The following is a 24,239-nucleotide window of genomic DNA, read 5'->3' on the forward strand; positions in this document are numbered from 1 at the left end:
GCAACGTTGAAGTAAAGGTATTTGAATGTGTAATTGAGTATCTTTTGTTACAGTGGCTTCAGTGGAATTAGGGGCACTTTTTCTGGATTATGCCTAAAACAATCAAGAATAAGAAATACATATGAATTTTCTTTGCCTTCTGCTGCATACATCTGCTGTTCTGAATGCTTATTATGTAAACAGGCTCTGATTAATATGATTTGTCAGCATTATCTCCTCATATGTAAGTGCAATAGCAATAGAGTTTTCAAAACATTGTTAACTCCATGTACCTTTCACCATGTTTGACAATTAAGATTTTCCATCATGTTCAGCAGTTGACATACCCAGGGCTTCAAAGCTGGCATCTGTATCTTACGATACAATCCTGAGAGCGTGGATATAAGATGAATCCAATCACAGTTCTAACAAAGCATGACTAAAGTACTTGCAAATGGAGAAAGTTAAGGTTAATGTTGGCTTAGACTGCCATTCTCCATGATGGAGAAAACACCAAAGAAATAAATTGAGCACATTCCAGGTATGAAATACAGGCAGTGGGGACATAGTACCAGTTGCTTACCACCTTCGTTTTCTCAAACAGGATCATCCAGTGTATCCTTTATATAGTGCAGTGCATTTTCTACATTAAAAGGTTTATATAAAACAGCAGATTATATGAGCCGGTGCTGCCAGTGTTATTTCTTCAAACAGACCTGTTACGAATTTACTCTCCCAAAATGCAAATCTGACAGTCTTCCCAAACATTTTCCCTTTTTGTAGATTTCCACATAATTGTACCTTCCTCTAAAACATACTGTCATAGTATTGCTATCAATGGTTGCTAGGGAAATCCTAGTGTGTTACTGATTTGAAAATTACCCAGATCTTTAATTTTCAGAAATAACTCCATAAAAATCCAGATTATTATTGATAGAAAGAAAAGTCCCTAATTCATTTAAAGTATAGTACTTGTTTGCAGTAGCATATAAGAGGCTGCATTACATTTTAAACCTAGAATTTGTCATGTAGCAGCTAAAATGGCATGTCAGAGACTTGTTGCAGAGATCAGTCTTTTGGAAAGAAGCTGAACTCAATGTTTTGTGAATTGTCTCCTGTTAATTTTTGCTCCAAAAAACACATTAGGGCTTATTTTCAGGGGATGTTTTATTTTACAGTCATGTTGTCTTCTCCTGGTTGCTGCACAATGCTGCAAAATGGTGGAGGGTGGGGTTTCACTTAACTGGAGCTTATTTTGGGGTTAGGGCTTATATTACGAGCTTCCTGAAAAATCACGCTAAGGCTTATTTTCAAGTTAGGTCTTATTTTCAGGGAAACAGGGTATCGTTTTGGATACTGATTGCTAAACCATTATTAAAGTACAGGTCCCCGTTTAAGATGAAACAAGAATAACCCTGATTTAAAGAAACCAATTAAAATTCTAAAATTGGCACCCAATGGGGAAAAGCATGTGAGTGCAGTATTAAGCTTAGCTTAATAACCTATATTTTATAATGTTTATTAAGCCCAGATCACTGCATCTAAACTATCCCATAAAGGACTAGAAAATTAAGAACCTTAATTTTGCAAGAGAACTTGGAATCAAGACATTCGAGCAAAGCCAAATAAGAATGGCAATAGTTTGTATGAGATGCTATCATCCACATACTTTTGGTTAACCTCATTTTTTACAAATGTCTGATGCTACAGTACTTTACAGACATGAGTTGGTAAATATTTTTACAAGTCATTTTGGACAGTTGTCTAATTAGATCAGTTGAAAAATTAGCCCTCAAAATGACAAAGTGCAAGGCTTGCTTGGGGCTCAAAATATTTTAAAGGCATCTTGGATTCTGTAAAAGCATTTTATACTTATCAGTTTTGACGGGATGCTTCCATGTTACATATACTAACCAATGGTTACAAACTATGATCTTAACTTTAATGCCCCTTTATTGCACTTTTGTTTTGAAGTTGTTCTCTTATCACATAGTATTTAACTACACTTTGTTTTTAAGCTAAATTTCTTTAATACATCAGAAACTGTTTTGTATTTATTTGGGGTGATTTCTCCCTCTTTCGTATCTGAAGCCAATAAAGAGGGAAGATCTGTGCGAGAATGAGAGATAACTGACATTTATTATAAACTAGTGTAAGATTTATCTATCAAGATATCTATGTATGTATGTGTTTGTATCATGGAATGGTAGTTGGATTTTCCTGAACAAGTGGTTTTAACATAGCATCAATTTGGCATTGGATTGTTTGCCACGAAAGTTATTCTAAAAAATAAAACAAAACCTTCCCCCAATGAAGCTAAATCATTTTTTACATTTAAAATGTAACCCCCACAGTGATTTAGATAAAATTTGATCTATATGTATTCTTTTTATATTAAAAGCACTTTCATATTTAATATAGCATGTGGATGACTTTTAGATTCTCATATTTGTTATGGTCTATAGAAGTGATGTAAAATTTACTTGTTATTTCATCTGTCTCTTGGTAATCAGATAATACAAATGAAGAATCAAAGCACCTTATACTATTGCTGCTTCTATTTGCTTGTAATTGCACCTTTTGTTATTGGCACTCTTCTTTTTGTATCAAGCATATTTATGTGGTAATATTTGCTTCCTGTGGATTACATATTTGACTTACAGCATCACAGACATGGTTTATATTTCAACTTTACATTAAAATTGTGAATACAGTGCTTCAGAAATAAAAGCTACTTCCATTTGTCTACTTTGTATTTTTAATTTTTTAATTATATATTTTATATTTTTTAAAAAGGGAGTGACAGCTCGTATTATGTATTTCTCAGCTCAGATATATGCCCCACTTTATGGCCCAAAATGGACCCTCTAAAGGAAATTCTGAGGGCTCACAGGAATATGTAGGAGGGCGATCATGTTTCCCAGTTTACTGATGGAAGCATCCTGTTAGATCTTGGCTGAAGTCTGGATCCAACCCAATATACGTAATATACCATCTCAAGATAAACACCAGTCATGTATTGTCAAGGACTGGATGTCAACTAGATGGTTTCGGAAAATAAAAAGCTTTTATCCATCTCTTCAAATCCTTTTCTATATGTAATCCTAGCAGTCTCTCCCAGGTAGCAGTATTACACCTTCTGGTATTTGCTGATCACATGGAGGGTAATGGCTATCAGCAGTTACCAGTCATGGTGATACGTATATGAACTTCAATATCAGAGGAAATGTTCGCTACCAGGAAACATTCGATCTGCTACTGCACTTGAATCTGGATTGTTCTCATAGATCTCTTGGTTAGCTAGTACAGTATTTGCTATTACTACTACTGTACTATTATTATTATTTTAGAAATGTTATTATTATTATATTACGTTTATACCCCATCTTTCAACCAAAAATTAGCACACGGGAGAGCTTACAAACTTCTTACAATGAAGAAAGGACTTGAAGCTGGGCCTCACCTGAAGCCCCATTGGTATGGTTTGGCTCAAACCAAATTGTGTTGTCCACACCTGTTTCTACTTAGATTGATCCATCCTGCCCCTTTAAGAGCTGACCCACTCCTTTCTGGCACAGAACTAGGAGCATCTGGAGGTTTTTTGGCATGAGACAAGTATAACTTGTGTGGGTGGCTGGTTTGCGCCCAAGTGTAGCTTGGGGGGCATTAGCTGAGGTGACAACCCTGTAACATATTAGGTGGCCTACAACATTAAGAGGGAAAATGGAGAAATCCCCTCTATTTTTGTCTTATTTTTTCATATATTTCCCTAACTGACCCAGTACAATTCCAGTACTGTGCCAAGTTCACACATTGCTCTTTCAACATTTCACTTGCTTTATTTAATAGCAACAACAAAATGAAAGTCACCATAGCTTGCCATGGGAAATGAGGCTATGTCAACTGCATGGGCAGCAGAGCCCCAGCTGAAGAGAAATACAGGATTACCTCCCTTCCAACTCTCCATGTATTTCTCTTGAGCAAGTAGCCTGCAACTGCTGTTCTCCACTACTGCTTCCTTACTTGTGAGTAACCTGAGTAAATCTTAGAAGTAAATCAAATACACATAGAGTAAACTGGTGATCCAAAGATTTTAGCGGACCCTTCTCGCGGGAGACTAATCTCCAGTGTTAATGGAAGGATCACTCAAGTGGGGAAAAAATAGATCACATGGAAAACCTTTTAAGTACAAACCAGACTGCTCCTAATTTCCCCATCTGGACAAGCCCGCATGAGGATTCCATAGATAAACAAATACCTAAGGACACCCATTCACTCCATGTAGCTCCATGGCATATTTTCATTTTTCTGCTATTTTGGAGTGAAATTTTAATAGGAATTTTATCCTTAGCTATCACTAGAGTCCATGAACAAGGATATCAAGGAAAAATTAGTTAAATTTGTTATTTGATTTATATTCCAATTTCTGCCACATCCCTAGGTAGCTCTAGAATTAAATCATGATTAGAACAAGTGCACTGAAATCAATAGGATAAGGCAATTGTGACTAACCTTGGCTCTGTTGATTTCAGTAGTCCTCTTTAAGCACCTCAAAAGTCTCAATTCAAGCTAGTGTGGGCTGACCAGCATCTCGGTAAGGAACAGTAGAGTCTTTTTGTGAAAGAAATGCAGGTGTGGGAAATGAGTTACGTTTTTTCAACAGGAAAGAGTATATTCACATTTAGAACACACTCTTGTGGTGTGGGAAGTTATCTTTTGGTGCTGTTCTATATGTTGGCATGTTTCTACTCTCCTCATTTCTAGCTCACTAAGCCAGGCACAAAAGTAAATCATAACATGCATTTGGAAAGGACAGGTTCTAATTTTTTTCCTTGTATCTATAAACTGATGGATCCTACTTCCTAGATTTGCTATAGTTGCACTTCAGCTTTGTTTAGATTATTTTGCACATTTAAAGCTTGGTATAACCACAGGACAGAAAGGCAAGATAATTAGTTATACTAAGGGTCTTCTAAAAATGTTGCTATGGCACATGGTGATATTTTCTCCTAATTTCATTTTCCCCACTAATTTGTTTCCCTATTAGAGAAAGTGTTTTCAGGTGCACAATTACCTGTAAATGGGCATACATATGTTCCACTGAATCATTTTGGACTTTTGCATCATTGCCCCTTTGATTCTAGTGAAGCCAATTTGTTGGATTTTGCTCTTAGTTACTGTAAGAAAACTTAGTTATTGCTAACCCTGTATTAAGGTTTCATTACTTTATTTTGAAATAATACCCGTACTGGAAACCACCTTACAATTAGCACATTACAATGCAAACACACCAAAACCATATACTGGTGGAACACTTTTTTGTGTTGTTTGTGTAATATTTCTTCCTTCATATAAGTTCACAAGCAAAGCAAAAAAAAGAGTATGCACTATCCCAGTATATTGATTCAACTTCTTTCTCCCGCAGCAATTTGCTAATAGACTACAATTTTAGTAATGGGCTTTTGAGCTTCATCTACATCTTGATAGCTGAAAGGAACAAAGCAGTATTTCCAGCTGACAAATGGATCCACATCCCAAGACTCCTCTGTCAGTTCCATGTGCTGTCGCCTTAACCAACATGTGATTGCGATAAGAAAGCTGTTAATAAAATAAAGCCAAGGAACATTCATTTCTATGAAAGCAGGAATCTGAGCACCCAGTAAGATGATGAGCGTTTGGAGGAATAGAAATGGTGCCCAGGTGCCCATAAAGCATATTAGGAGTCTTGTCAAGAGGTGCTTTGCACAGGATCTTCGGCTGCACTCAGGAACATAAGGGAAGAAAAACACAGATTCTGTTCTGATGGATGTTATTTTAACTGACTGTACCGTATTCATCACTTCTGACCAACAAGATACAAGAACCAGGCATGTGATGAACAGCATGCCTAATGAGAGCCAGTAGGTCTGGCTACTGATGTAGAAAGGGCATTGGTGTGCAGCACTGTAGTAGTTTACATCAAGCCCTATCGTGTTCCCTGGAAGATTCAGAACATAACAGAGAACGGAAATCCACAAGAAGGTTACCACAAAAACATATAGGGAACTGCAGCGCACGCTTGAGTTCTTTGAAGTGTGGGTTATTGTAAGGTAATAATCCAAACCAGTTGCAATAAAAACTGGGTAGTGTAAAAGCCCATAGGTCAAGGCCATGATCTGAGCCAAAAGACAGATGTGATACTTGGTGAAGTAGACACCCAAAAGCATAATGTTCTGAAAGTAGGAGATAAAAGACATTGTGACCAGAAGCACCAAGTCAAAGAAAGCTAGTGAAATGCAAAAGTAGCCCATAAAACTGTCACGGACAGTCTGTCTTCTGGCTCGCAAAAGATACAAATTGAAAGAGACCTTCCCCAACATGATGAGCAGAAGAGCGCCGCTGGCTTCAGAAGGCTGGAGAAAACACCCAGGCTGAAGACACAGAAAGGTGCAATTCTCACAGAGGACGGTAGCCATTATTTCAGGGAGGTGAGAACCAGTTCCTGTTCATACCTAGAAAAAAAACCACAAGGCACTGTTAGTAGATCACTGATTACCAGAATGAAAGAGGAAGCATCATGGAATAGGGAACAGGGAAATTCCTATGTTTCATACAGCCCAATATCTTTGGGATACACAATCAAACATAAATAAAGCAGCTCATAGATTTATTAGCATTGATAGAGACAGCAACCACAGACTTGCAGCAAGAAGATGATCAAGAGCTCCTGCTAAATGGGGTGAACTCTGGCTTGAGGGATGAGGGGGAAAAGATTCCTCTCAAGTCCAGGCCTTCCATAGGTGAAGCACGGATCCTGGATCCAATCCATTATGTTTGGTATTTATATAGCACCATTTATGAAAAACAAACGTTTTCAAGAACAAGTATGTCTTGCCAAAGCAGCTTAAAAAAGACAAGTATGTGCAAACTATAGGATAGCCCACATCTTGATAATAGACTATTTGGTTTTGCATGCATGAAATCCAATATTCAATCCCTACTATCTCCACTTATTAGATCTTCAATACCAGTGCTGATGAAGGCCACTGCTTGAGACATTCAAGAATGCCCACTCATCAAAACGTACTGTACTTGATAAGATGGAGCAAAGATCTATTGCAGTTGTTGGGCAGCTTCACTGACTCATAAGCATTCTTTGAGGAAAGACTTGCCAACAAAAATGGAAAATCCTGACATCAGTATACCAGATGCTCTTTGGAATAACTTGAATAAATCACTTCATAAATACACAGAAATGTCTGTTTTGGCTCATATGAATGCAGCCAGAGGAGTGTAGTCCAGATATTCTCACATGCAGATAGTGAAGTAAGAGAACTATTGAGCGAAGGGTACCTTAACAGCAGGGACAATGCTGGAGCTTAAATGAAGTAATGGACAATGTTGAGCCGTTTCAATGGATAAAACAACTTATGTTCTTTAGTAACAAAAGGCTGTATCTCGTGGTGGCTCTGCCATAGTGCAATGTTTCCCAGCCTGGGGTTGTGAACCCCCAAGGGGGCCACAAAGTATTTTCTTGAGAGGTTACGGGTCGCTTATATAGAGAGCAGCCCTTGTAAAATAATTTCTTCCTTAACTTTTCATAGCCTGACATCAGAGTTAGCATGTATATGTATAAGAAACAGGCCCTTTCAGAGAGAAAGAAGCCTTTACTTTCTGAAAAGGGATGACTTTACCCTATTAAAAATTGCATTTTTATGCAAATACGGCGGAGGGGTGTCACAAGTTACTGGGCTATTACAGAAGGGGACCACACTCCAAAAAGGTTTGGAACCACTGTTTATGTGCAAGTATGAGAAATGTGGGGCCCTCCACATATAGCTGGACTGCAGTTCCTCTTATTTGTTCCCACTGACTATGCTGGCTATGATAGATGGAGGTTTTGCACTTGGAAGGCTGATTCTTGACCTCACCTTGCTCTATAGTTCGCTTAGTGTAAGGGGAGGCACTTTTGGCAACTCTGGCAGCCAATTTCACCACCATGCACTCCAGAGCCCTTGTGGGCCACACACTATATTACCAAATTTCAGCAGGAAATCACAAAAATACCTTTCCCAGCAGGAAATACTTGTTAAGTGGCTTTTAGTGATTTGCAACAGCAGACGTAATGAAATTTTGGCAGCAAACTCTTTGATACTGCCTAAGAGCAACATAAGTCAAAACCTATTGGTGTTCGCATAACATTTGCACAATTTGCTGTAGTCAATTGCAGCTAAATGACAGTGGCGGGGTGTTTCTTCATAGCATGCCTGGTCCTCCAACTTTGCATCTTACCACCTTGCCAATTAGCTACAATTAGCTGCAGCAAGTTACGCAAACCTTATACTGTACAAACATCAGTATGATTTTAGTTATTCTCACTACAGGCAGGAGCGAGAAGGCAATGTATAGCAAGACTGCGCTCATAAACCACAGTTCTTAAGGATCCCAGGTTTATCATGTCAACTGGTCCAGTGTGCTTAGGACTGCAGGTTTAAGAAAATAAAGCAGAAGAAGATACTAACAACTTCTAAGATACTAATATTCCTGACATTTTATGACATCAATATGGACGTGGTGGCGCTGCGGGCTAAACCGCAGAAGCCTTTGTGTGCTGCAGGGTCAGAAGACTAGCAGTCATAAGATCGAATCCACGCGACGGAGTGAGCTCCCGTCGTTTTGTCCCAGCTTGTTGCCAACCTAGCAGTTCGAAAGCATGTAAATGCGAGTAGATAAATAGGTACCACCTCGGTGGGAAGGTAAACAGCGTTCTGGGTCGAAGTTGCACTGGCCACGTGACAACGGAAACTGTCTTCAGACAAACGCTGGGTCTACGGCTTGGAAACAGGGATGAGCACCACCCCCTAGAGTCGAACACGACTGACTAAAATGTCAAGGGGAACCTTTACCTTACCTTAAGTACAATTACCTTACAAAAAGGTTATTTCAGGACTGATTTTAGATTTGACTAATATTGCATTTATTCTAACTGTCCATTTTAACTTGCACTATGTTCCTCATTATAGTTATGTGCCATCAAGTTGGAACCAACCTATAGTGATGCTTACAGGGCTTTCAAGGTGAGACATTTAAGAAATGATTTTACCAGTTTCACTCTCCCACTGAGTTTTCACAGCCAAGTGGGGATTTGGACCTTAGGTCTTCAGAGTCCTTGTCCATCACACTATTCACTATACTACACTGGGTACATCTTTCATTATAATGCTAATTTCAGTGAACAATGCATTTTTAAGAATATGATTTTGCAGAAAAGATGGAGAAGTGGAGCATTTCCACATTGTATCACCCACAGCTGAAACAATGCTTAAGTATGAGCAACTGCACTGTTGGCACTTTTCCTGTTTCCTCTGTCTGCCTTCTCTTCAGTGCCAACTACTGTATTGTTCCTTCCCACATTGCCACAATTCAGACTGTAAGCACCTCAGGGTTGGGAAATTTCTTTTTCCCCTTGGTTTGTTGATTTGCAAAGCACAATAGTTAATTCATTCTCAAGGTGGGGATGCTTATGTAGACAAAATATCACCAACCACATACAGGGGAAACAAAGAATGAACAGCTTCAGGTACCCCAAGAAGCTTTTAACCCAGGACCAAATGGCCATTTAAAAAAAAAGTCTGTTATTTATTGCCTTCAAAAAATTAATTGATCTGTTTTATTTTTCATTTAACTGAAAATGCAAACAATACTTCTTAAGTAGCAAGGGCTGCTAAGGCTCTGCAGGGTAATGGCTGATTAAAAGATGTTGTAATTGTAAACATTGCTATTCCAGAAGGTAGATCATATGTGGTTCTGTGTATATCCCACAACCAACTTTTTTTCCCTATTAAAAAAACTGACTCATAACTTTTGGATCAAGATTACCCCATAGAGTTAATGTAACACATGCATACTGGTTGAACTGTAATTGCTAAGAAATCATAGGCCAAGTCAGCATGCCTCCTGAAAATACGTATAGCAGGGAAAATGTCTTTGACTGCTAATCAGAGGTCCAGGGGAAACAATTGCTTGAAATAGATTGATTACATAGCTGCCTATGAAGAGTAAGTTGAATTAGAGTGCATTTGCCAATTATCTGTTCCTGCTAAAAGTTATGTCTTATGACAAAGACTCAAAATTGGAAAATTGAATTCCCCTTCCTAAATTGGCAACTCCATCTTAAGTGGAAAGCAGGGACATAAAGCCACTGATATAATTTTCTTGAATTCAGTTTTATTTTTCTGAAAATCACTTTGGAGAATATACAGTAGAACAGCATGATGACCAAATGGTGTCTGTGGTAATACAGTCATTTTAAGTGTATTCCCTTTACATCAGATAGTTAATTTAAGTGATGCCCATCTATCCAAATCAGGAGAGATTTCATTTTCAGTCAACAATACCAATAAACTCATCATAATAATTTGAGTAGTAGATCAAGAAACCAAAACACCTAAATATCTGATAGCTTTTGGACACCAACAAATTTGGCAGCTGACAAATGATGTAGCTGGGGTAGTAACCCCAACAGGTACACTCTGAGTAGTTTAAAAATGTCTATTAGAAAGCACTCAATTTGACGTTAATGAAATGAGAATGGAGTGGGACAAAGAACTTGATTATTCTGTGCAAATTCACCTATGGAAATCTAGTTCGATATTTTAAACTGTCTTTAGATCTAAAGCTAAATAAATAAATAAAGTTTAAGCCCTTTTCCTGCAGAGAAAGCAGAGGAAGGGGAAGCAGAAGGTGAGCTGTGTCTGGGAGGACATTTTATTTGGTATGGTATTTTTTTTCTAGTCTTGTGGATTTTTAGGCTTGCAAGGTGTTCTTGCTCTGGCCTTTGTTCTCCCTGACTGCATGGTCTGAGGGGGCAAGGTTCTAGCTTTAAATAAGTGGTACCAGAAGCTCTTGTTCACATTTGGCAAGAAGACCAAAAAGACAGCAGACTGGTTCAAAGCCCATTCGGAGGAGTTGATGCCAGCCATCAAGGATAAGAGGAGAGCTCGAGCAGCATACAAAGCCTGTCCTAGTGAATACAACTTATAGCTCTTCGAGTTGCTCGTAGCCAAGTCCAACAGGTTGTCAGGAGATGTTTTAAGACGTATTAGCTTCAGCTCTGCTCTCAGATACAGAGAGTAGCGGACACAGGTAACATCAAGGGAATGTATGACGGTATCAAGCAGGATTTAGGTCCAATACAGAAGAAATCTGCTCCCTTGATGTCTGCTGCAGGCATGATCCAGCACAGCAGATGGACCACTGGGTGCAGCACTACTCTGAGCTAGATTCCAGAGAGAATGTAGTAACCGAAGAGGCATTAAATAACATTGAATGCCTGCCTGTCTTAGAAGAGTTGGACAGGGAACCAACTTTAGCAGAAACAAAAGCAGCCTTGGATTCCCTCACCTCCGGCAAGGCACCTGGGAAGGATAACATACCGGTACATCCCTGTTGAAGTGCTGAAGTGCTGTAAAGAGATCATCATCACTGAGCTGTATGAAATTTGTCTTTGCTAGATAGAAGGTGGGGTGCCACAGGAGATGCAAACACCTTCACATTGTATAGGAACAAAGGTGACAGGGGCGACTGCAATAACTACCGTGGCATCTCTCTCCTCAGCGTTGTAGGGAAGCTGCTCACCCGTGTTGTGCTGAAAAGACTCCAGGTGCTTGCAGACAGAGTCTATCCAGAATCACAGTGTGGATTTTGAGCTAATAGATCCACGACCGACATGATATTTTCCTTCAGACAGTTGCAGGAGAAATGTAGGGAACAATGACAGCCACTCTTTGTGGCTTCATAGATCTCACAAAGGCCTTTGATTTGATTAGCAGGGATGGCCTTTTTAAAATACTTCCCAAGATTGGATGTCCACCTCGACTCCTCAACATCATCAGGTCCTTTCATGAGGGAATGAAGGGCACCGTAGTTTTTGATGGCTCAACCAACATCAGATCCCTTTGACATCCGAAGTGGAGTGAAACAGGGTTATGTCCTCGTTTGGGATCCTTTTTGCTGCCATGCTGAATCACGCCTTTGGAACTGCAACATAAGGTGTCTATCTCCGGACTAGGTCAGATAGAAAGCTCTTTAATCTCTCTAGATTCAGGGCGAAGACCAAAGTCCAGCTAAAATGCATGTGGGACTTCCTCTTCATCGATGATGCAGCTGTTGTTGCCCACTCTGCTGAAGACCTTCAACAACTCATCAATTGTTTTAGCAAGGCCTGTCAAGACTTTGGACTAACAATTGGTCTGAAGAAAACACAAGCCATGGGGCAGGGCGTGGACAATTCTTGTGTGAAGAATTGGAAGTTGTTCATGACTTTGTGTACCTTGGCTCAACGATCTCTGACACTCCCTTCCTAGATGTCAAGCTGGATAATCGCATTGGCAAAGCAACTACCATATTCTCTAGACTCACAAAGAGAGTACGGCTTAATAAGAAGCTGACAGCATATTCCAAGATCCATTTCTATAGAGCCTGTTTCTTGAGTACACTCCTGTACTACAGTGAGTCTTGGACCCTTTATGCACGGCAGGAGAGGAAGCTGAACATGTTCCATACTCGTTGTCTACTGCTTTCAAACAAACTTTTAAGATGAAACACATTTTGGTATCACCTGGCAAGACAAAGTTCCAAATAGTGTAGTTCTGGAACGAGCTGGAATTTTTAGCATGTATACATTACTGAAACAGCAATGTCTATGTTGGCTTGGGCATGTTGTGAGAATGGCTGACAATTGGATTCCAAAAGACCTCCTGTATGGAGAATTAGTGCAGGAAAGGCACCCCAGAGGGAGACCACAGCTGCAATACAAGGAGATCTGCAAGCGGGATCTGAAGGCCTTAGGAATGAACATCAAAAGATAGGAAACTTTGACATCTAAGCATTCAGCCTGGAAGCAGACGGTGCATCATGGCCTCTCCCAATTTGAAGAGACCCTTGTCCAGCAGGCCAAGGCAAAGAGGCAGTTCCGAAACCAGCCAAATCAGGGAGCTGGACAGGGGACGGACTGTATTTGTCTTCAGTGTGGAAGGGATTGTCTCTCGAATTGGCCTTCTCAGCCACACTAGATGCTGTTCCAAGTCCTCTATTCAGAGTATGTTACCATAGTCTGTCGAGACTGAAGGATGCCTAATCCAAAGTCTTGAAGAGGCTATAAGGCCCTGAGGAATTTTTGCCCTCCCCCAATAACATTATCTTGGTGAGACAGACGTGAAACAAATCAACTTATCATTACTTTCATGCCAAAACATTAATAGGAATGAGACCATAACTCCAGTTCAATAAAAATGCAAAATTTTCCCTAGAATATGGTTTGTTTGTGTCCCACTACCATATGATTTATGTACGTACTCTACTGCTTTCAGACAAACTTTTAAGATGAAACACATTTTTGGAACTTTTCTTACCAAAATAATTAGAAACTTACTTTTAAAAAGTAAAGGAAAAAAACCACCTATGATCTCAGAGGCAGCAATTTTCTGTAGACAGATTGAGTACAGAGTACAAAGCCTCAGTACAGTTAGCCCTAAAGTCAGTATTACGAACAGCACAAACCTTTTAGGCTGGGTTATGACATTCTGAACTATGGAGGGTGAGTATCATGATAGAAGGGGGGGGGGGGTTATAATAGAAATGCTGACACAAGATAGCTGAAAACAACTGTTTGAGCCTGAGGTGATTGGAATCAGGTCTTTAAATGTATAAAAGCTGCATTATTCAAGAGTTAATGCCACTGTGCTCATTCTTGCTGACTGGTTTGATTAGTTAAGGCTGCTCCCACTCAAATCAGTGACTTGGTTGAACACTGGGTTCATCACAATGTTCTCCTAACCTGTGGGATCTGCATTACAAATAATTTTAGCTGGATAATGCAGGAGAGCTCTACCAGTGCTGTGCTTGTGATTCCTAAGTTAAGCAGTTAATACAAGAACTACATATTTATTAGATCACCAGCAATTTTAGTCTGGCATCCTGACCACATGCTTTCTAGAATGTGTATATGCACAGCATAGAAACAGTAAATGTTCCTGGGCTGTCCATCCTTAACATCTGGCATTACAAAAAAAAAATCCTTCTTTCAAATATATAAAAAATATAAAAAGAGAAGTATTATGGCTGCTTAAAGACTGATTTATTCAGTATTAACTTCTGTAGATTACAATCCACATCTTCAGACAACATGCCGTGAAGTATTTAGCCACAGGGTTGTTCTGTATAAGTGAGTCTGTGCATTGTAGTGGATAGAGTGTCATACTGGGAACCAGGAAACCTGAGTTAAAATCCCCACTTAGGCATGGAAAATCACTTCGGGGATTAGCACTGGTTAAAACAAAAACATGCTTTGGATACTTAGTTGGAGTTGCCACAAATCAACTGTGACTTGTCAGTACAAAATTATTATTATTACTATTACATATAAGTTTACGTTGAGAAAGCTGTTTGGATAGCTCAGCGAGATAGAGTACATGATTGCAAAGCTAGGAGTCAGGAATTCAGCTCCCCACTCTTCTAGGAGAAGGGCTAATGTGTGTGGTCTTGAGAAAGATATGCAGTCCCAGATCATGCCCAAGAAAAAAAAAAAAGAAAGATAAATAACCTCTAAATATTCTATACCAAGAAAACTTTGCAAAGGGTCACCATAACTCAGAATCAACAACACAAAATTAAATTAATATCCTGGGAGGGAGAAACCATGAAGAGCACAAAGGTACAGAAAGTAGAATTTCAATGAGACATAATAATTATTAATATCAGTAACAAACTTTGAGAGAGTTGAGTACCAAACACCCCGGCCATTGTTAGGAGTGATTTACTGCTTACCAGGTAAGCATATGCTTGTCTCTGAAGAGCAATGACATTGATTCTTTTTTCTGAATCAGTTTCTATAACTGTTACTGTGCAACTTTACAGTAATTTTTGTCTATAAAGAAGATTGTAAAGAAAATCAGATGTCCCAAAACAGAACTACCTCTTTGAAAACTCTTTCCTAAGACGTAAGTCTAGGTGGCTATGCTAACAAATAGCCTCTTACAGGCCTATTCTTCAAAAATATAACTTATGGACAACTGTTTGAACTAGAGGTAGCATTTAAACCTATATCAAAACCTGGAAATATTATCTTTTTAACTTATATTCCTGGAAATTTCCAGAAACATCCATCAGTAGGTTCTGAGAGATATATTCCAAAAAGTAACTTTTTCAAGCTGTGACCTCAGCTGTAGAAGTACCTTAATCTATTTAAAACCTAACACATCACACTGTTTACACTGAACTGTAAACTTTTGTCATTTGAAATATTCATACCCTTCCTTGACAGTCTTTCAAAACATCCTGCAAATTCAAGATTTCACATTTTAAATGGCACTTCTATTGTACTATTCAGTGTCTCACAATTTTAGCTTCTACAGAATCCATGAGCTTCTACAGAACTCACAGATAACTTTTTTTTTGCATCTAAGAGCTCTTTCTGATGCATGTTCTGCTTCTGCAGTTGGGAATTCAAGTTCTCAATTCCCATTGTGTTTTTCAAGGATTACCATTTGCATGTTGTTATTGTGACCTTATGGCAACCCTATGAATGGGTGATCTCCAAAATGTCCTGTTATCAACTGCCTTGCTCAGCTCTGATAAACTAAAGGTTGTAGCCTAAATATTGCTTCTGTTTCAAGACTTCATTTCTTTTCTGTTAGGCTTCATATTTGACCCAATGTAGTTCCCATACTCCAATTCAGTCCCAGGATGACTTTCAATACAAGACGAAAGTCAGCATTAACACATCTTCATGGTGCACTGGTTAAGCTGCAATACTGCAGCCCAAACTCTGCTCATGACCCTGTCCAGTCCCAAGTGGCTAGCTCACATTTCACACAACCTTCCATCCTTTCCAGGTCAATAAACTGAGTGCCCAGCTTGCTGGGGAGGCAAGGTGTACCCTGAATACTTAAATTATAAACCACCCTGAAAGTGCTTTAAGCACTACAGGGTGGTACATACCATAAGCTTGGGACTCTGAATCACATTCATTCACATTCACATCCATGCTCACATCAAGATGCTTTTTCAGTTCACTTTTTTCTCATGTAATTTTTACTTTTGCAGATTTTGGCTGCTCTGGGGCCTTTAGGCCTTAGATTGTGTTGATTTTGAGAGAGGTCTCAGCTTTTACAATGGGGTAGACTTTCTTCTAAGAGATTCTACACTTTCGTCACACACACTCTCTCTCTCTCTCTCTCTCTCTCTCTCTCTCTCTCTCTCTCTCACACACACACACACACACACACACACACACACACACACACACACACACACACACACACACACACACACACACACACACACACACACACACACACACATTCTGATTTTCCCATCTGTATTCTCATGGATCAATTCTCCTGCACATTCCTGTGAATTTTCACAAACATGTTGTCATATGCCTTTCTTCCTCATTCTTTAGGCCAAACAGATAGAACATAGGGAGCTTCAACTAGAGGATTGGTGGAAGGTTAGAGGTGAATATAGTTTATAAAGGGCTAACTTTGCATTTAACCATTTCATTGTACTGTAAAGGTAAAGGTTCCCCTTGACAATTTTTGCCCATTCGTGTTTGACTCTAGGGGGTGGTGCTCATTCCCGTTTCCAAGCCATAGAGCCAGCGTTTTGTCCGAAGACAATCTTCCGTGGTCACATGGCCAGTGTGACTTAGACACGGAACGCTGTTACCTTCCCACAGAGGTGGTCCCTATTTATCTACTTGCATTTGCATGCTTTCAAACCGCTAGGTGGGCGGGAGCTGGGACAAGCGACGGGTACTCACTCCATCGCGTGGATTCGATCTTACGACTGCTTGGTCTTCTGACCCTGCAGCACAAGCTTCTGCGGTTTAGCCCGCAGCGCCACCACATCCCTCACATTGTACTGTACTGTGTTAGAAATTCCATAGATTTTCCTTTGATTTTTTTTATATTGTGCCTTCATTTTATTGATCTTATTCCCTGTTTATCTGCTGTGATTTAAATAAATCTTCAAATTAATTGCACCTATGGATAACATCAGATCATCTATAGGAACCCTTTCTGCCCACTGGGGCAAAGAAAGCACCTCATTTTCAGTCACTAAAAATCATGTCCCTGCACCAGTCATTCATAAAGACTTTCTTGCCTCATTGTTCACTTTCAGCAAGCCTGTGCACTGATTCTTTGCTTATGTTATGTTTCCCAAAAAATAAGACCTAACCTGAAAACAAGCCCTAGTATGATTTTTAAGGATGCTCGTAACATAAGCCCTACCCCTAGTTAAGTGGAACGTCGCCCTCCACCAGAAGATGACATGACTGTATTTGAATAAATATAGTTTGTTGTACCTGAAAAAAAAAACATCTGAAAATAAGCTGTACTGCAGGAAACACAGTAGGCTTCTTTGCTCTCCTGCAAGGTTGGGACGAGGCAATGCTTGATTAATTATGTTGATATTATATCACTTCCAGATGACATAGAATGGGCCTCCCTGAAAAATGTGAACACTGTTGGGCATCCCCCGAGCAATGACAGCCCTTTGTTGGCTGGTCTTTTCACTTCAAAAGCACCATTGGATTGTTTCTGACATGAACGAAGAATTAGGTATCATCTTCATCAAATCTACCAACTTGAGTTAAGGACTCAGCTAAAACTTTGTAGAAAGGTTTGTTGAGGAGGAACATAGCTAATTTTTACCATTCAGAATCTACTATTTTGGCTCTAAAGCTGGTCTAAAGCGGCCACTGTGGAGAAATTAAAGCCCAGTAGATTTTTAGATAGATTTGGACTTGGCATCTCTTTAGCATAAATAATAATAATAATGTGCCATCAAGTCAATTCTGACTCATGGCAACCCTTTTCAGGGTTTTCCAAGTAGAGAATACTCAGAAGCGGTTCACCATTCAATTATTTTGGGGGTGCCTTGGGACTGTGCAGCTTGCCCAAAGGCCTCACAGGCCGTCTGTACTGACCGGAGACACAGTGGGCAACCAAACTCCCAGCCTCGGCCAGATACCTAAACCACTGGGGTTTCCAGCCAGCTTCAGCATAAACAATTTACTGCAAATAAGGGAGGTGGATTCCATGCTTATACACCAGGCTTTCCTTAAATGACCCAACGACAACTGAGATCTATTAGTTATTTAGATTCTGATGTAAGTAACATGATATCATTGTGGTCACTGGAGGCAGAGCTGAAAATCTTTAAAAGTTAATCTCCAGTATTCTACAGTTGTCTTTAGGGTATGCTTTGCATTCCTATAGTTGAAAAGCCCATGGCAATGAAAACTTTCTCTTTTCTCATTTGCATCTTGCTTCTTAGTGTGACTCATGATCTTTATTACCCTTTTCTATTTATTCTTCTTTTTGTACTCAATAGTTTTTACTCAGTTTTACTTTGTTTTAGCTGCACCTATGTCCTCTAATCATTCTGGTTAGTGGAAGAGCTACGTATATAACAGAGGCTCGTCTTATTTCATATGCAGCTCAAGTGCTTATTATCCAACCATCATATCTCAAATGTCATAGAATGGTGCATCTCAACACTAATCCAATGTATCTTAAATACAAATTTTTCTACCATGTCTTTGGTTTAACTATGCACATTTATTTTTATATTTTTACTCTTCTAATGAAGATGTTGAAATACAAATGCAAAATACTGTATGTCTGTAGCACAAAATGTAGGTACAATGACCTCCTGGGAATGGAACATTTGAACGGACTGGAAAAAATGCTGAACCCTCAAGATTAATAATTTGTACTGTACTGAATAAACATTTCTCAGAAGACACTTTTCTGAGAAGTATACTGAGATGTTTCTTACTTGTTCCCCTAGACATAGGTCACGTTGCAGAATTATTTCCCTGTTTTTCTACTATTTCTTGGTAGATGGTTTCCTGCCACCTCTTCCATCACAATGTCCTACAGTCGCATTAGGCAGAGGCCACTGTGGAAGAAGCAAAATGGTATCCATGCTACCAACACAACTGCTGTTGCAACATAACTTGTATTGGAAGTGCAAAAATATATATATTCTTTAAGGAAAAAAGCACAAAGCAGTGCTATAGAGCCCCACCTTTGAGAAATTGCTGGAGAATTTCCCAATCTAGTGGTGAAACTTTTACTGTATAGATTTTCCTGAAATTTCTCCCCCACAAAAAAGGTACGATTTTGAAAGGCTATTTGTGCACAATTATAATCTCGATATATCACAAATGTTGATCTTTTTGTAAACATGTTGCTTTTATGTAAAGCTTTTAATCTTTCGGTAAATCTTATGCCCGGATCCTTCCTTAATCCACAACCAGTCTACAGGCAGACTTTTTTAAAAAGTAAATACAAGTTTAAGAGAGAGAAATCTACTTATGCTACACATAACACACCCTCACATTCCACAATCAAAAATAAACATTGAATTTCAAATTAAAAGCTGACAAAAGGCAGCAGACTTTTTGAAAATAATCAAGTAATGAGAGAAAATAAAAATTAGATTTTTTTATTTTACAATATACGGCAACAAAAACAAAGCAAAAGCAAATGTTTTATGGCACTTTATAGTTTGACAGATTTATTGCAGTGTGAGTTTCATGAATTATAATCCACTTCCTCAGGCACCTGTGGCTAAATAATGTATATTTCACCCCATGAATCTGAAGAAATGTATTTGTGATGTCCTTCTGCCCCCATTTCCCCGAATGTGACATCTCAATGCAAAGATGAAACTGCCATGTCTACATTTTCTGATAAAACATACTTATTGTTTAACACAGTTTCATGAGTTTTTCAGCCATAACATCTTTGATTTTACAGAAACGGCGCCATATTTGTCTTCTTTAAACAACAATAACTTCTCCTTAGTGAAGGGTGATGAATTCAAAACCGCTTTATAACTGTCAAACTCAGACAACAAGTCCCCCGGAGGTGTTGCCTTTTGCTTCAGGGTGAGGGATGGAAGATCCAGCCCACCTGTGGTTCCCAAACCTTCTTGCCCAGTGTAGGTCTCAAATTGGGACGAAATGGACTGGCCCCACGGGGTCTCCCACCTCTCTCTATATTCTGCTTGGGTTTTTTTTTCCACTGAGCCTCCCTCTATATCCATGCTTTATATCTCTTTCTCTCTTCCGTCTCACCCCAGTAGGGTGGCTTCCTATATATCTGCCTTTTTCACTCCTTTTCTGAATACTCTCGAGGAACTCTAAATTCCACCCATTCCTCTGTCCAGGGGTCTTCTTAAACCAAATCTAGTAAATCCTCCTTTTCCTCTCCCTTCTCCATCCAGCATGCTTCCTTTCCTCCATCCTCCTCCAACTGCTCCCCTCCCCTTCCTCCTTCCTTTTTCTCCTCTTTTCCTGCCAAAATGGTGCCCCCTATTGTTTCTGTCCCTATGTCTAGCCCTTGTAAGTCTTTCATTATGTCTGCCAGCTGTCCCATGGTACACTTCTCACGCCACCTCTGAGGTTGGTCTCAGCCTCACAGTATTGTAACCCAGAGGTCCCCAACCCCCCAGTCCGTGGCCCAGTGCCGGTCCGCAGCCTGAGTCAGACTGGGCCGCCGAGACAGACCTCCCGCCCCCCTGCATTCACTTGCCCCTGCACAGCCCGTTTGCACCTGCATGTGCGCTCCAGAACACCGATGTAAGCGTCGTGCCGCCGTTTGGCATGCGCATGAACACGCACACTTGTTCAGCATGTGCACGAGTGCAGGGGGTGCCCCGCCTTCCCCAGGAGGTCCGCGGACTGAAAAAGGTTGGGGACCACTGTTGTAACCCATTAAACCTCACACTGGTAGAATTTTCTGCAAACATTCATGTATTATTATCCAATAGTTTTTTGCTTCTCTACATATCCACCACATATAAAGTTCCCTCTTGTAATTTATATTCCCAGCATACATCTGATGTACCTTTATGCACTTTTGATAACTTGTCTGGTGTCATGTACCATCTGTAGAACATTTTGTACCATATATGTTTTCTTTAAAACTTAATGATTTTGTAATTTTTATATTAATTTTCCATATTTTTCCTAGTCATCAATTTCAATATTATGCCCTATATTTTGCTCCCATTTCATCATATGATCTTTTACCACTTCATCTTCCATCTTAATTTCTAATAACACTTCATACATTTTTAAAAATAAATTTATCATCTGTTTCTAATAGTATTTTATCCAGGAGTATTTGCTCTACATAAAAACCCTCCTTTTTATCTTTTACTTATCTAGATTCCAATTGTATTCTAGCCCACCAATCTATATATATGTCTTGGTTTTTTGTCTTTTGTTTTTAATTCGCAATTTCCTTTTAGTACTAATTCTTTGTATCTGAGTAATCTGTTTACGGACGTAAGGTTGGGTTCTGTAAAAGCTTCTAATGGAGATATCCACTCTGGTATCTTTCGGTAGCAAAGAAGCAAAGAAAATCCCAGTTAAAATAGTGTGAACTGAATGATCTATCCTGAAGCCAGTTCCTCATAATCTTAGCTTAATTCCTACTTTAGGGAGAAAAATGACAGAAGCCAGAATTTCACAGAAATAGATATAAAAACAGGGTTTTTTAAGTGTAGGGAAATTCTACTCCTTCCTCTTATTCTTCCATCATCAGATAAAGAATTTCTTTCCTGCAGGCTTTTAAGCAATAAGTGGAAAAGCTATATTTTTCTCGGGAAAGCTATACTTATTAAATTTAGAGAATTTTAAACTGCTTTTTAAAACATTTTCAAAATCATCTATAATCTTCGTTTCAATATTGACAATCTTTGGGTTCCTCTAAGGGGAAAATAGTTTACAGGTAATAGTTTTTTTAAATATAATTTTTAATGGTACTTTTAAAAACATGAGCATTATACTGTTTCAATTGTTGTGAGTCACCTTGGGTCCCCTATCAGGAGAAAAATGGCATACAGGTAATTAATTAATTAACAGTACAATCCTAAATCAACAATGTGCTAGCCATAAGGAAGTTTGAATGGGAAAAGCCTTTTAGGCCAGCACAATTAGTCTGCACTCCTGGCTGACTGCAAAGACCTGCTGTGTTTGGCGTGGAGCAGATGGCACAAAAGCAAAACAAGGAATAGAGGAGTGATGGAGTGAAGAAGCAGCTGAAGTCTATCCAGACCTAAACCCTCATCAGCCCACAAACACAACCACCATGCCTGCATAAAGCTCAGCCAATGCCAAGACAGCCTTAAGTAATTTCTAGGCTGGGGGTGGGGTGGGGTGGGGTGGGAATTTGGATTCAACACAGCTTCACCTCGTTTTCAGCCATAATGGCTAGTGAGGATTGCATTTCTACAGTAACTGGATTGCTTATTATATGGTACTTCAAGGGTAGTGGGATACTCCTTCATAGGAGGCTTTTAAACCAGAGGTCAAATTACCCTCTTGCAGGGATGCTTTAGCTATATATTTTGTGCTTTGGCCAGGAGGCAGATTTGATAACGCTTTATGGTCCTTTTCCAGCTCTTGAGATCTATGATTATAATTGTGGTAAGGGCATGCAGTTCTTCATTAAGTTGTCTTCAGTATGCTGCATTAGCATGAGGGAAAAATAAACCAAAGACGTTGAGCAATGAGAAAGATCATTTCTCATAAATGTGCTTAGTACTCATGTCAAAAGCCCAACTACAGAGTTCTGGGAAACAAAATCAGAGTTTACTGCTTTAAAGGGGCCAAATTCCCACTGTTTCTCAACAGTTACAACTAGGACTACAGGTATGTTTTAGATACTAAAGCCGAATGCCATTTTTTTACATTTTCCAAACCATGCACTTTGCATGCAGTTTTGTCGTTCCAGATTAAGAATGGCGTGAATATATACACGTATGATTATTGGGCACCCAGCAGGTTGCAAACAATTTCAACAGGGACAGGGGAGAGAGAAGTAATTGCCTAGAAGAAGTTCTTTGAAATCACCTAGCTGGTTTCAGTAGTGAATGCATTCAGTAGAAACATGCATCTATCAGATTAAGAGAAAGGAAAAATTGTGGTGAGTGACTGCAAAGTGAGGAAGTGGTAAAAACGATTTTCCGCTACCAAGATGGGAAGATTTACTGTAAGGACACATCTCAAATCAGGTAGAAGATGTGTTGCAACACAATATTGGCTAGAGAAGGGTCCCCTCCCACCAAGAACAGATCTTTGTGATGATAAAGGAGCCTACATAATATTGATCAAAGGTCTAGTTTCCACATGGGGTTGCAAGTAAGGATTTGCACGAGTGGATGTTTCTCCATAAAAATTAAACCTCTGCACCAACAGTGCTACTGCCCAGGGCAAAAAACAAATCTAGCAGTGGGCACAGCCAGGAGCAATGTGGATATTAATGCATGTACAACTTCTATGGCATAAACATGCACAAAGGCAGGCAAACACAAGTGTAAAGGTAATCTGTCTCTGATAAGCAGGCAGCTAGAGGAAGGATGATTGGGGGTACCATGTACCTCATTATGGGGCAGCCACCCACTTGTCCTAATGGACAAGCTACCACTGCCCTCCACCTAGAAATCTGTGTATTTCAATCCCATCAGTCAGAAACATAGGCAAGCCCATGAGTCAAGCAAGATGTTTATTCAACCTGAAATTCTGGAGTGATACCTTGCTTGGATCATGAGCAGTCATGATCTCAAGGGATTGAAGTTTACATGCAGTTCTATCACTTCAGGGAAGAACATACGGTAGATGTTAAGACAGCTGCATGTAACCCTCTGTACAAAAAGGTGGCAGGCTTGAAGGGACCACAGTTTTTCTGCTAAAAAACAAAATACCACACTGAAAAAAGCAGTTGCATAAGGAAACTGTGATTTTGACACTGGGCAAAGTAAAACACAGCAGCCTTTCACTTGAAATACGGCCCATAGAACCTTTCTACATCAAATAATATTTGAATGTATTGAATCTAAATTATTCTTGAACTATTTGAGCATCTTGAATTATTTGAATGTAACCAAATAACTATTTATTTCATCATTGTTTTCACAGCTGTCCTTTTGCTTCCAGAGGTGACGACCCACGTTCAACCGTTTCCTAAGAGGCAGAAATCAATTTAATGTTGAGCTTCACCTATGGCGTTTCTGCCTGCTCCACGGCGGATCGCAGGGTGGCTAATGCAACAAACTCACCTGCCTGGATTAGGCACGCTTCATCCTGTCAACGAGACGCCGCCGGGAACGAGTAGTTTGGACCGAAACGAGAGAAGAGTTTCCCAGCCCATCAAGCCTTTTCCTGGAACGCGAAAGGTCCCGATTCCTGACTTCACCCG

General features: G+C 39.6%; 1 protein-coding gene across 1 annotated transcript; it reads right to left on the minus strand.

Annotated features, from left to right (window-relative positions):
- Positions 1-5,189: 5,189 nt before the first annotated feature.
- GPR160 (G protein-coupled receptor 160) lies at positions 5,190-24,239 on the minus strand. The gene is made up of 2 exons (XM_020793832.3): positions 24,100-24,239; positions 5,190-6,470 (listed from the first exon to the last, which is right to left on the minus strand). Exon 2 carries the CDS (start codon positions 6,432-6,434, stop codon positions 5,412-5,414), a length of 1,023 nt encoding a protein of 340 aa, XP_020649491.3. The 5' UTR covers positions 6,435-6,470; positions 24,100-24,239; the 3' UTR covers positions 5,190-5,411.

Source organism: Pogona vitticeps, chromosome 3, assembly GCF_051106095.1.
Source record: "Pogona vitticeps strain Pit_001003342236 chromosome 3, PviZW2.1, whole genome shotgun sequence".
Classification (NCBI taxonomy): domain Eukaryota; kingdom Metazoa; phylum Chordata; class Lepidosauria; order Squamata; family Agamidae; genus Pogona; species Pogona vitticeps.

Bases quoted from the DNA above. Each gene is read 5' to 3' on its own strand.
- GPR160 (XM_020793832.3), bottom strand. From the start codon at position 6,434: ATGGCTACCGTCCTCTGTGAGAATTGCACCTTTCTGTGTCTTCAGCCT.